Source organism: Vicia villosa, linkage group LG1 (genome assembly GCF_029867415.1).
Source record: "Vicia villosa cultivar HV-30 ecotype Madison, WI linkage group LG1, Vvil1.0, whole genome shotgun sequence".
Lineage (NCBI taxonomy): Eukaryota > Viridiplantae > Streptophyta > Magnoliopsida > Fabales > Fabaceae > Vicia > Vicia villosa.
Window position 1 is genome coordinate 16,253,532 of NC_081180.1, and position 14,008 is coordinate 16,267,539.

A 14,008-nucleotide genomic window follows, 5' to 3' on the forward strand; every position below is an offset into this window, starting at 1 on the left:
GAGATAGAGTGAAAGGAAGATAGAGATACTAAGACAAAATATATAGAGATACAACCAAACCCTTGGTTAATGTATGAGGAGAGATATCAGTGTTATACTTGAAACGACGCCGCAGATGAAAGGGAGAAAAAGGAACACTGATGAAGAAGCTATTAGGGTTAGGAACTTAAATAAGGTCTGAAATGGATTTGGATTTGTATCAATACAACTGGGTTGGGCTTGTAGGAACTGGGGGATGGCCCTAATAGTTTACTGGGTTTGGTCGGTTTCGGTTACCGACGGACTCTATAATTCAATCCGAACCGACCGAGTTAATCCACTTAAACCCAATTTAACTCACTTGCCAACCCGAGTATCCGACCCGACCCAAATACTCAAAAAACCCTCGGACCGGATTCAGTCGGTTGATCATTTCTTGTCCAGCCCTAATCAGCCCAATTGGGTATCACTCAATCAGCTTGCGGCCTACTATACTATCACAATATCACTCTCAATCAAAACCTAATAACCTAATTTCACTACCGTTCACTATCGTGAGAACCGAGAGGAAGCGGCTGCTAGCTGGTGATGTCTTTCACGATCGGAAGAAGCGGCTGGTGAACGAGTTCATTTCAACACTGAATCTTCAGAGGAAGAACGTGAGTTCATTTGTCGTCTTCTTTCTTCAAGTGTTTTTTAATATTAGTATCCAACTATGCTCTTACCTTTTTAACCAATGAAACTGGTGTGTGTGTGTGTGTGTGTATGTTTTGTTGAAACTTGAAAGTCATTGAATTTGATTTTATTATGATTTAAGATTAACAATTATGTAGGAGGATATATATAGTACTATTTTAGATCAACATTGGAACCAGAATTGGAATTGGAATTTCCTTTCTTTTTCATTCATATTCGCCTGTTCTTGATTTTGAACTTTTTTTCTTTTTAATTTATGCTATTTGAATTACTGTTTTTTTTCCGTAAGACATCACCAGCCTGATTGAATTTGTTTTTTTTTTTAAATTTTATCCTATTTGCAAATTTTTTCATGATTTCTATTGGTTAAGAACAGCTGGGGTATTTGACATGGGGATTCTTGTTTTTGTTAAATACATCTTGCTGTTGTTATTGTGTTAATCTGAATGTTGTTAGAAATGTTTTTGTATTGATCTGAAACTGATGCTTGTTGTTATACTGTGTTGATTTACATGTAGGGATTATAGCTTGTGTATACTATAATCATGGAAATTAATAGTGATAGTGAGGTTAATGCTAGGCAAGTTAAGGCAACTCCACATGTACCATTATTTTCTCCGTCTAATGTAATTGATCTTGATGACAATGAGATTAACCATGAAGAGTCTTCCAAACCAACTACCAAAAAACAAAAGGCCCTTACGTCTGAAATGTGGAAACATTTTTTAAAGGTTGGGACTGTGGATGGTAAAGAGAAATGTAAATGTAAGGGTTGTGGAAGATTCTTGAGTTGTGCTGCTACTAATGGAACTTCTCATTTGACTCGTCATGTTAATAGTGGTATGCTTATTTAAAAATTTTATGATGTGGGTGATATGATACTTGATGCCGAAGGAAGATTGAGAAAGAAGAAGTTTGATCCTAAGGTTAATCGTGATATCTTGGTTGAAATGATAATTACACACACTCTACCTTTTAACTTTGTTGAGTATAGTGTTTTTAGGAAATATCAAAAATGGTTGAATGATGATTGTACCTTTGTTACTAGAAATACTGTTTCACGCAATGTTATGAGGAAGAAAAACAAAAGCTTAAGTTACAGTTGACTCAAATTAGGGGGGAGTTTGTTTGACTTCTGATTATTGGACTGCATGCACTAATGAGAGTTATATTTCTTTAACTGCTCATTACATTGATGGGAATTGGAAGTTGCAAAATAAGATTTTAGCATTTGCTCACATGACACCTCCACATATCGGTCGAGAATTAGCCTTGAAGGTGATGGAAATGTTAAGTGATTGGGGTATAGAGAAGAAAGTTTTTTCTATCACTTTGGACAATGCCTCTGCAAATGATAGCATGCAAAGATTCTTGAAAGAACACTTAGAATTATCTAATAGCTTGTTATTTAAGGGAAAGTTATTTCATATTCGTTGTTGTGCGCATATTTTGAATCTCATTGTTCAAGATAAATTGAAGGTAGTTGGTGATGCATTGCATAAAATTAGACAAAGCGTGGCTTATGTAAAGGTAACCGAAAGTAGAACACTACAATTTCATGAATGTGTTAGTAATGTTGGTGAGATTGATACTACAATTGGATTAAGATCCGATTGTGTTTGTAGATTGAACTCCACTTTTATAATGCTTAAGAGTGCGATCAATTATCGTCGTGCCTTTTATAACTTAAGTTTGCGAGATTTAAATTTCAAGTGTTGTCCTTCAAGTGAAGAGTGGGAAAGATCCAAAATAATGTGTGATCTTTTGAAGTCATTCTACAACATTACTAAATTGATCTCCGAATATTCTTATCCTACTTCTAATTTGCACTTTGGAGAAATATGGAAGATTGAGTGTCTTTTGAATTCCTATTTGATAAGTAAAGATTCTTTGATTCAAGACATGGCTAAAAAGATGAGGGAAAAGTTTGACAAGTATTGGAGTGAGTATAATATTATCTTGGCTTTTGGTGCTATTCTTGATCCAACAAAAAAATTCAACCTTTTGAATTTTGCATATACAAAAATTGATGAGAACACTAGTGAACTCAAGTGCAAAAAGATTAAGGCTGAGTTGTATGAGCTTTATGCGAAATATGTCAAACACGGGAATTCTCCTAATCCTAACTTTTCACAAGTGATACCTACTTTTGGAGGAGTAAAAGATTCTTTGGCATCCTCGTTATATATTTGTGAAGTAAGTGTAAACTATTATTGTTATTTCTTTTGATTGGGTTAATTTTAAAATTTAAATTTTTATCAATTTTATATGTTTAATTTGTAGGAATTTGAAGAGCATGAAAGTCAAGCAAGTAACGATACTGGAAAATTTGAACTTGATGCTTATTTAGATGAACAAAGGTTGCCTCTATCAGTTAGTTTTGATATATTGACTTATTGGAGAGAAAAGAGTCATAGATGTCCCAATCTTGCAAGAATGACTTGTGATATATTGAGTATTCCAATAACTACAGTGGCTTCTAAATCTTCTTTTAGAATTGGCTCTCGAGTTTTAAACAAGTATAGAAGTTCAATGAAAGAGGAATCCGTTCAAGCTCTCATGTGCACACGAAGTTGGTTACATGGTTTTGAAGATAAACTTGTTAACTTTGCCTCTATATTGTTAGGATATGTTGGGATATATCTAGTGTTCTTTTGTTCAGATATATGTTAGGATATAAATAGAGAAATTAATATTTGAGATATATTTAGAGAAATTAATATTTTTAGGATATGTAAATAGTGTTCTTGTGTTGGTGGTTATCACTTTTTCTTTTCTAAAACCTTATGTAGTAGGTACAATTCAATCAAAGAAAAAAACTTTTGATATGCTTTTATTTACAGTGTTGGAGGCACTATTATTGACAGTAACACTAACAAACATGTATCATTAAAGGTCCTCCTACAATATATGTTCATAATCAATAACTAATATAGCTTGAAAAGATAAATAACATTATCTTGCTATATATTATGTCCTCCTACTAGGGGTGATCAAAACCAAACCAACCCAATAGAAAACCGCAAACCAAACCAAACCAAACCGAAACCGCAAAAAACCGCATTTGGTTCGGATTAGTTTGGGTCATCTTTTAACAAAACCGCACGGTTTGGTTCGGTTTGCGGTTTGTATTTTGTAAACCGAACCAAACCGAATCAAACCGCATTATGTTACAACCTAAATTTTACTTAACTCACATCCAACCAAAAATTAAACCTATTATACCTTAGCCTTATGATTACCAACAATTTTCTCATCCTTACACATATAATTTTAGTCACGATCTTCTCAAATCTCTAATAACATTATCGCACCTTCTTTGCCACAAACATCTTCCTTCTTCTTCTATAATCTCTACTCTCTTATATTCTTTCTTTTTCACCTTCTATTTTTATGTAAATTTTCTGTATTTCAGTTTCGTTTTTATCGCACATTTTCTTCTCTAATCTCTCAACACTTTTTTTCTTTTTCACCTTCACTAATCTTTTGTCTCTTATATTATTTTGTTTCATTATAATATTTTTTATATTGTTTTATGTTATTATTTTATATTTAATATTCCACTTTTTTCTAATTTAACTTTTACATATTAAATAGAAAATTATTGTCAAAATATGACGAGTTTTGTTGTTATTTGATAGTGTATGAATGTCTAAATACAAAATTATGTTGTCATCTATATGTGTATTATGGCTCAATAAAATATTTGTAAAAAACCGAACCAACCGAACCGAACCAAACCGCATTAGTTTGGTTTGGTTTGGTTTGGATTTTTTTTAAAAGCCAACCGAACCAAACCAAACCGCACGATTTTTTCTCTTGCGGTTCGGATGATTTTTTTCGTCAAAACCGCCCAAACCGCACCGCGAACACCTCCTACAACACCATTCACTCTTTTTAAGGAAGGAAATCATGAAACCTCTTGTTGATTTTGTTTAACAAATTCTTTTATTGTTTTGTAGAATTTGATAATGACATTAATGTTAATCAAGATGTTGGATTTAGAAGTGGACAAGCATCCAACACATTTGAGCATTCGAATGCCGTTGAAGGAAACTCAAGTGACATTGCGAGTCGAGTCAAAATTTGAACAATGTTATTTTGTGTTATATGAATATGTTTTGTTATCATGAATATTTGAAACTTAAAACTCATTGTATTTTGGATATTGTTTGAATTAAATCAATGTGTTCTTTTATATTTTAATGGTTAACCTATATGGATTATTTAGAAATTCATATATATAAATTTTTTATTTAAATGGGTCCGTTTAGGGTCTGGGCCCGGGTAGCCCGTGGCCTGGGTAGTAAAATAAGAGCCCATTTAAGTATGGGTATTTTGGACCCGACCCTGAAAAGTCCGAGGTCCGTATGAGCTGACCCGTTTAGGATCGGGTAGTCCATATTGACAGCTCTAGATGGAACAATTATAATTGTTCCTAAGTTGTCTGATGTGAAACACGAAGAACGTTGAATACATATCAACGATTTGATTGGAAAGAGAATCTTGCTTATAAACGAAGTACGTAAACAAAATTCCACGTAGTCGTTAGTAATGATAGAACCTACTTGATTGAGAAATTAGAAGTATGTTCAAAAATATTTTTAATAAACAACCATTTGATATTAAAATCTAGAAGTAGCCGTTTGATAGTGTTGTAATATTCATAAATGAAAACAGCCAATAAAAAGAAAACACTACAAGAATATCCCATCTTAAACTGATATCATATTATCACATTCTCTCTCATTTCTTACACTAGTTAAAAATTCAAATGTTGATTAGATGTTTTTTTTTTGACAGCAAATGTTGATTAAATGTTGGTCTACACACAATTCAAATGTTAATTAAATATTTGATTTTTTATATTTATTAGTTATTTCAACTACTGATTTTACTACTATTTACTAAGCCTTTCAAATCTAATATACTAACTTATTTATTATTAGCTATAAACTCATCTCTATCTCTTAGTTTTTATCTACAACTCATTACTTTTTTATCAAATAAATCAAATATATATCTATAAAATAAGAAAATACAAGTACCTGGTTAATACTATTATGCCCTTTGTCCTTTTGCCAACACCTACCCAATTTTGCTTTTTTAATGTATTTTCTCATTTTTTTGTCAGATTTTATTATTATTATATTAAAATGATCATTTTATATATGCATATTTCAATTTTCTACTCATTTCCAATTTCTTCTCTCTCACTTTCTTTTTCCTCACGCTCTCTCTCTCAAAATTTCCCCAACAACCTTCTTTCTCTCTTTTCTCTCTACAACATCCTCTCTTATCTCTCTACAGCAACCTTCTTTCTCTCTTTTTTCTCTTTCTGCTTCTCTCTTGCTTCCATATCCCTCTTCCTTTTGCTCTTCTTCTTCTTCTCCCTTCTTTCTCTTTTGTTATCTGAAACTCTTCCTTTTGCTCTTCTTCTTCTTCTCCCTTCTTTCTCTTTTGTTATCTGAAACAATAATGATGTCCGAATCGGTTTACGGTGTGCGAATCGATTGGATTCTGATTTTTTAGGGTTTCAAATAGTGAAAATCGGTTATAAAGTTAGGTTTTTAATTTGTTGTTTGGGTTTTAGTGGTTTATTTGATGATTTTGTGGTTTGTTTTTCAGGATATAGACTGGATTGAGTTTTACCGCTGAGTTATGAAGCTAACTAGGTATGGGTTCTCTTTGGCTTTCTTATAAACTTAGGCTTTTGATTTTGTAGTTAGGGTTCTTATAAACTTATGGTTTTGAATTTGTAGGTAGGGTTTTAGTGGTTTATTTGATGATTTTGTGGTTTATTTTTCAGGTTATAGACTGAATCGAATTTTACCGCTGAGTTTGAAGCTAACAAGGTATGGGTTAACTTGGACATTGTTTCTATTCTAATTATTTGAGTATTTTAGGATGAAGGTTTGGACATTGTTGTTGTTTTGTTGTTATAGTGTCCAGAAAATAAACTTATGGTTTTGTTGTTGGCCCTTCGGTTTGCTGATTCAAACGAATCATATACTGATTTTGAGATTCTTTGTTGTTTATGTTGTTTTGAATGAAATGCAGGTCTGAATAAACACCAGTTCAAACGTAACAACTGTTATCGCCTTTGTGAAGTTAGCGCTGACCAATTTCTTGCAGAAATTGAAGAGAAGCTGAGGAGTTTGTTTCTAACAAGTGGGCTTTTTCCAGGTATATATGCAATTATTGATTAATGGTGTAGAATCGTATTTTAATGTTCTTCTATTTGATGCAGTCTTCTATTGCGATTTGGATAGCCTTAGATTAGTTGGATATTTCGAAGCTTAAAAAGTTGTCACTTTAATGAATTATTAAAAGTTTGGATTCCTGGTTTATTACTTTTTTTTCACATTTGACTCACATGGAAGGGGGGAAGATTCGCCGGCGGTGCTTGCAAAGTGTTCGCCTCTGATACCATTCACGTTGCGGATGTAAGAATTAAAAGCGGAAGAACACTGCCGCGTCATTGGCGTGTTTTCAGAAGCGGATATGTGGTGTCAGAGTTATTGTCAAGTTGCATATCAAGAAAAAGGTAACTATCAATATCGGTAATCTAGGGTTTTATGGGGGAAGAGATTGTTGAATTGCTTTCTATTAATGCTATTAGTTACTCATTTTTTAGTTTTTTCTATCATTGTTGTTGCTGAATGTTTATTCTTGATACTGGCCACACATCGGTTCGTCAGGCCATGGGAAATTTCTATTCTCTTAGTGTAGTCATCTCTTTTCATCTTCACATCACCTCACTGTTTGATTAATTCACTACTCTATTGTAGAAGAAGAATACATATTCATCTTCCCATGATTTTCTAAATGAGATTTTTTGCATCCCTTTTCTATTATGCTCTCTGTTTCTGCTAATGAGACCGCTACACTCTGTTGTCACCGTAAAGAAAATAATGATCTCACTGGATGGTGGCATTTCATTTTGCAGAATCCTTCAATTTCGCTTCAACAAGTTGGGGCTGCTGGGCCAATCTTGCTCGGTTTTGCACCTCCTTCCACTCTTTCAGCCTCCAGCTCATCCAAGGTTCTTGAAATCATTATTGGCCATCAATTTTTACTACCTTACTTATGTTATATCACACTTCTGTTATGTAGATTTAATTAGTGGTAATGTATTATTTTCTGCTGAATGAGGTTTTGGTTCCTAATCCATTCAATAGGCCTCATGCTGTGTTTTTGCTGGAACTGAATGTAATCAAAGGTTTCTGGCCTTCTTTTGAGTATAATGATTAATGTCTATAATATGTTCTCTTTCTTTAAATAATAATAATTGTCATATGGTGCAGGTCTTGAAAGCATTGCCTAGGATAATGCAATGTTCAGCAAGTCATCATGGGATGCAAATTTTATTGGTTCAGATAAAGTTGACATTCAACTTCCAGGTGAATATCATGGAAACTGTGAGAGCCATGCTAAACATGTACTTCTTTGTCTTTTACATGAGGAAACTGAAAAGCTATAAAAGTTAAAATAAATAAAGATTGTGCAACTTAACCATGTTTTTTTAATTGTACTTTTGGGTTACTATCTAGATTGTATTTGGTCTGTATGGCTTTTAAATCAAGTATTAAATTATTATAATTATGTGATCCATCTTGATTCATGGTTATCTGTACACACTTATTTCCATTTGAAAGCAGTGGCTTTAATTGCAGACTGGAAAAATAGCAGCCTGATTAATTTCCGCTACACTAAGTGTTATATCACTGCTTAAGCGGCATTTTGACAACAGTTTGCACTTAATTGTGTATGCAAAACATTATCAATTTTTCTAAATTCCTTTATGACTACGCTATAGTACATATTATGTTTGTAAGGAATCAAAATAATAATAATCGACGGCGCTGTTCTGCCTTCACTCGCTGAACGACTAACGTTGATTTTATTTTTTACAAGCTGCCGATGATATTCAACCGGAGGACCCTTACATCGCCAGGATCTGTAAGTTGCTGATGATTTTTGAATTATAGGTTGTTTCTTAACTTTAGATCTATATATGATCAGGATGCTATGCTTGCATTCTGTTAACATTCTTAAACTTAATCATTGGGAATTTGAAGTTCATTTTTCAATGTAGATTCTACTTTTTTGGCATTGCTGGAGGTAAGTTGATCAAAAGGCTCTGTAAAATGTGTTTTGAGAAGGTAGTTCACGTGGAAGTAAGTTGGTTTGATAAAGCTGAGCATTCAAGTGGAGCAATTGGTGCAAAGCTTTCTACTGACGCAACTTCGATTCAAGCTTTGGTTGGCGATGCACTTGGCTTACTGGTTGAAAAATATTGCTACAGCTATAGCTGGCTTGGTAATTGCTTTTGTAGCTAGCTGGCAGCTTGCTCTTATAATCCTTGCCATGGTGCCTCTCCTAGCCCTAAATGGACTTTTGCAAGTGAAGTTCTTGAAAGGGTTCAACACTGATGAAAAGGTTTGTTATAATACTAGCATGATCTCTAGAAGCCTTTTTTACTTAGCCTTATGTTATGAAATTTGTGAATACTGATATTGTTTTCATTGAACGGAAATTGTATGAGGAAGCAAGTCAAGTGGCGAATGATGCAGTAGGGAGTATACGAACAGCTGCTTCTTTCTGTTCTGAAGAGAAAATGATGGAATTATATAAGCGAAAATGCGAGGGACCAATTAAGACTGGAATAAGGCGAGGGATAGTAAGAGGATTTGGTTTTGGAGTATTTAAGAAGTGGTTCCTCACAAGAGGATTTAGAGGATGTGCATAGAGTGAACCCTGGAACTATTGAAAAACTTGTATTTCCATCTGTTAGTAAATTAGATCCTGAAATTTATGGTCCATTAGAGTCTGCTCTTAAAGACATGAAACATGTGCTTATGTCAAACCACTCTTTAGGAAATGACTTTGAGACATGAAACATGTGCTTCTGTCAAACAACTCTTTAGCCATATATTTATATCTCACTGACTTAGAAACATATACTTCCAAAGTTCCAACGTCGCATCATGTTATATACAGCATATACTCCACACAAATAGAGAGGGCAGGTTTGTAGATTTGGTTGAAATAAAATATGCAAACCAGAAAGGAGATATCAGGATTGTTCATGAACTTCCCAAGAATTTGGACATGTGTACAGTGTATTTTCGGACATATCCTTAGATGCATATCTTATCCTTTTCTAATGTTATCTTCTTTATTGGGCATGTGTACAGTGTATTTTCGGACATATTCGATGAGTTTCATTTCATTGAATCCCTGAAAGGAGATATCAGGATTGTTCATGAACTTCCCAAGAATTTGGAAGCTGCCCCCAGGCTAGGAAACACTTCACTTCCTGGGCTGGAGTTGGTTACTATGAAGAGATGACAAAGTTATGGAATGAGTATCAGGGAGTTCTTCCTCTATGATGAGCAACTTTTGTTGGTCCTTATTTTCTGCACAAGGCTTCATTTTAAAACTGGCTAATCAGTAAACATACTTTTGCTTGCTTTATCTCAAATAGCTCCCTGTGAAAATTAATACTTCAACTTTCTTGTATATACTTCTGAATATTTCTATTTGTGAAAGTAGCAGTATGACTAGACACTGGTCACCACGAGAGACACCTTCTTGCTCCAATCCACCTCTTTAATTAGCCAATACAAAGACTTAAAGAAAAGGAAATGGTTGAAAGGCTAGCTGGCAGCTCAATGTAAAATGTAAATATATTTTCACATGAGTACGAATATGGGGATTGCATGTTTATTCAATAGTTCATGTAGTTAGACCTTAGTACTTTTACCTCATCAAGACAATTTAGTGATGTTATTTGCAAATTTTTTGTAAGATAATATGGGGAAGTTTAATCACGTTAGAAGGATATAAAATGCTCATCCTTTCCTGTGATGATATTGTCATTGCAGCAATGGAAATAAAAGGTAGATGAATAACTGTAAATAATTTTGACAATAATTTCAAAACAAAAATACTAAAAAATGAACTTTTTCTTTAATTAGCCAAATACATTATTTACTCAATGTACCTAAATTTTTTTTCTTATAAATAAGATCATATATATATATATATATATATATATATATATATATATATATATATATATATATATATATATATAAATTAGAAATTTCTATATTTTACACATATATTTATAGGACATTTACCTTTGCAATAATATTTTTATTGTTGATTCAAATATTTTTAAAGAATGTTTTTTTTTTATAAACGGGACTAAGTTTACTATTGATTCAAATATTTTTATAGATAATATCAAAACAAAAATAATATTTATTATTTTTATAGACGAAAAAAATTTATTGTTAATTCAAATATTCTTATATTTGAATAAAATTATAACCACCGATTTATCATCTATTTAAAAATAATAAACACTTTTGATTCAACAATTTTGTCTTATTTCATTTTCTTTATATTTTAAAAACAAATACGCGTACCACACCAGAACCCGTGCGGAGGCACGGGTTTCACACTAGTTTCATTAGCAAAATATTTGTTTTTTTCTATACTAACGGGCATATCACGTTTCCCACCCTAAGGGTGTGTTTGGTTGTGAGAAGAAATTGAGAAGAGAGTGAAAGGTGAGAAAGAAGATGAGAAGAGAGAAAGAGATGAGAAATAGAGTAGATTTAAAGGATTGTTTGGTTTAAAAGAGAGAGAAGAGAAATAGAAGAGAGAGAAGTGTGTTTCATTTTTAAAAAGACAAAATTGTCCTTGTGTTTCAAAAATAATTTATTTTATTTAATTCATATAAATATTTTTTAAAAGTAAAAATGGTATGACAATTTATAAAGACAAGGACAAAAATGGAAGGTGAATAAAAGAGTCACATTCTTGCTCCTTTCTTCTCATGTTAGCGGAGAAATGAAAAACGTGTAGGCCCCACTCTTTTTCAGTTTCTCTTAGCAATTTCTCTTCATACCAAGCAGAAGAAATACAACACTTCTCTTCAAGTTCTCTCTCTTCAACTTCTCTCTTCTCAACTTCACTCATACCAAACAGAGGCTAAATAAAAACCAAATCTGAACCGTTATCATCCAAATTTTAACACTCTAACAACGGTTACACTTTAGTACTTTACCTTAGATTAAACTCAAAAAATTCAAACAACCACAATAAAACCAATGAATGGCAGTTTCGAAAATATCATCAAATAGATGTCCTAAAGTAAAAGGGACATTCAAAATTAATAATTTTGTCGTCCATTATTAATTTTTATTTATATTATGCGTGTAAAATTGGTTCTATAGAGCCAAAAATAAATAAAAATGAAAACAAAAACAAGAAACGTTATGTTTATAATGTGCACACCACGAAAATGTTAAACGCCAGCCAATCTCATTCATTTCCTTTTCATTGGACCCCACCTCACCACTCAGCAAACAAGAAACCTCATTTTTAAAAAATTAATTAATTAATTTTAAAAATTAAATAAAAAATTAAAATCAAAAGATAAAAAATACTTAAAAAAATTAGTTCAGTTAATTCAGCTCAATTAATATCTTATAAAAATATTAGGGGATCCAGCTCAGTTGATAATTATCTATTATAAATATATAAAAAGTAAAGTATCTGGTAATTACACAATAAGTCATCTGATTAAATGCCTAATCTAATCTAACTATAAGGGTAAAATTGACTATTTGAAAGTTACTTGATTTATATTGACTTGGTATTTAATAGGGCTGATGTGGCATAACCAGGATTATTGTTGCTTTTTATTATTTTTTTTAATTCCATAATAATCAATTTAACCTAAATCATTCTCAGCATTTATAATACACATATTTGCAATTGGGAAATAAAAAGTCAGCCGTTTTTTTAGTCAAACGATATTTCACTCCACCCACCCTTTCCAAGATTCACATTCCCCCTTTCCAAGATTAACGATATTTCACTCCACTCATCCTTCCCAAGATTAGTTGAATTGAAATTTCACTGCTGCCTTTTCATTTTTCTATCGACTTATAAATTCAAGGGTGCCAAAAGAGTGTACTACAACTTCTCTTCTTCCATTTCAATCTTTCGTGTAAATTTTGTATTTGTCATTTTTATGTAAAATCTATTTTCGCCCAATTGAATTTGTGAAGGACATCAACGAGTCAAAGGATTTGTATTTAGTCTGTGACAAGTACTTCAAACAAATAATCAATGGATTGTTTGATTCAAATGCATGATTTTGATTTTTTACTTCTGTTTTATTTTTGATAATCAATGGAAGTAGTTGGGAGAGAGGTGAAGATCTACATCTTTCTTTCTTTTATTTTCTTCTCTGTTCCTTCATGTTTTTCAGCAGGAAAATTGAGGAGCATGCTATTGTATTGGGTGTGGAGAAGAAGAGGAAACAATAAGAGCTTGATTCTAATTACACATCAAGATCTCAGCATTCGATGAATCTGATATCCTATTTCATGTGATTTTGGTATTTATTTTCCTGAAAATATGATGTGCTCATAGATAGTGAATCTTAGATGTTGAGTTTCTCTAAATGTAAATTTTGTCATAGTGTGTTTATTTGTTTTTATATACTAAATCCATGTCATATATATGTGTTTGTTAGTCAAGATATATTCAAATAAATATCTCATCTTTTATATTGTTTTAGATTAAAGTTTTGTTATCGTACTCTCTCTTCTTTAAAAAAGGAATCCTAATATTTTTGTTATCTTTTACCTATATTTAATATGAATTCTAATAAATGAATAAAAATTTATTATAATTTATTCACTAATTCAATTTGATATGGTTTTTCAAATTCGTGAGTGGATTCATATGATACAAAGGCAACATTAATTAGTGAATACAAGCATATTTTTACTGAATTCATATGGTTTTTCACTAATTTTTCTCGGCAAGTACATATTACACTAATTGAATTTGAATTTTTGGGATAGAATTCATGGCATAAATGTTGCATCATAATACAAATTATGTTTAATAATTGGCTTTTAATTGCCTTTTATATTTATTCTTTAGAATCCTAATATTTTTTATTGAATTATCTTCTACCTTTATTATATATTTGATTTAAATTTAAATTTATTGATATTTATTGAGACATTATTTAATTTAATTTTTTAAATTCAAATTATTCTGACATTTATCGAGTCACCATGAGCCATTATAAATTACACTACATTCAATATGAAAAATTTAAAAGTCAAAAGACTATAATGTGTCACATTTATGTTACAAACCTCACAAAACAACAATTAATAAATTGTCAAATTAAATAAATTAAAATAAAGAAGAAATAATTAAATGCTATTAAGAAGAAAATTTTAGTAATCAATAAAAAACGATTTGATTTTCTCTTTTATTTCTTCTCTCT

The 14,008-nt window shown here is 31.8% G+C and overlaps 1 protein-coding gene and 1 long non-coding RNA gene across 4 annotated transcripts; both read left to right on the plus strand.

Moving 5' to 3' along the window:
• Positions 1–1,220: 1,220 nt before the first annotated feature.
• On the plus strand, positions 1,221–4,765 carry LOC131653561 (zinc finger BED domain-containing protein RICESLEEPER 2-like). Its single transcript, XM_058923784.1, has 4 exons — positions 1,221–1,505; positions 1,885–2,871; positions 2,959–3,247; positions 4,638–4,765. The coding sequence occupies exons 1-4, from the start codon at positions 1,221–1,223 to the stop codon at positions 4,763–4,765; spliced, it is 1,689 nt and encodes a 562-aa protein (XP_058779767.1).
• Positions 4,766–5,896: 1,131 nt separating this feature from the next.
• Positions 5,897–10,449, plus strand: LOC131601658 (uncharacterized). Of its 3 annotated transcripts, none has more exons than XR_009283764.1 (10): positions 5,897–6,350; positions 6,485–6,530; positions 6,736–6,861; positions 7,059–7,222; positions 7,625–7,720; positions 7,857–7,897; positions 7,983–8,078; positions 8,593–8,637; positions 8,774–9,117; positions 9,228–10,449. It is a non-coding gene; the product is annotated as an uncharacterized LOC131601658 (long non-coding RNA). The 3 variants fall into 3 exon arrangements; XR_009283772.1 differs by having other exon boundaries at positions 6,811–6,861; XR_009283765.1 differs by lacking the exon at positions 7,857–7,897.
• The last annotated feature ends 3,559 nt before the right edge of the window (positions 10,450–14,008 follow it).

Excerpts from the sequence above, each read along its gene's own strand:
- LOC131653561 (XM_058923784.1), top strand. The coding sequence starts at position 1,221 with ATGGAAATTAATAGTGATAGTGAGGTTAATGCTAGGCAAGTTAAGGCA. Across the intron at positions 1,506-1,884 it reads CTTCTCATTTGACTCGTCAT|TTGCAAAATAAGATTTTAGC; the intron begins GTTAATAGTGGT and ends GGGAATTGGAAG. Across the intron at positions 2,872-2,958 it reads CCTCGTTATATATTTGTGAA|GAATTTGAAGAGCATGAAAG; the intron begins GTAAGTGTAAAC and ends TTTAATTTGTAG.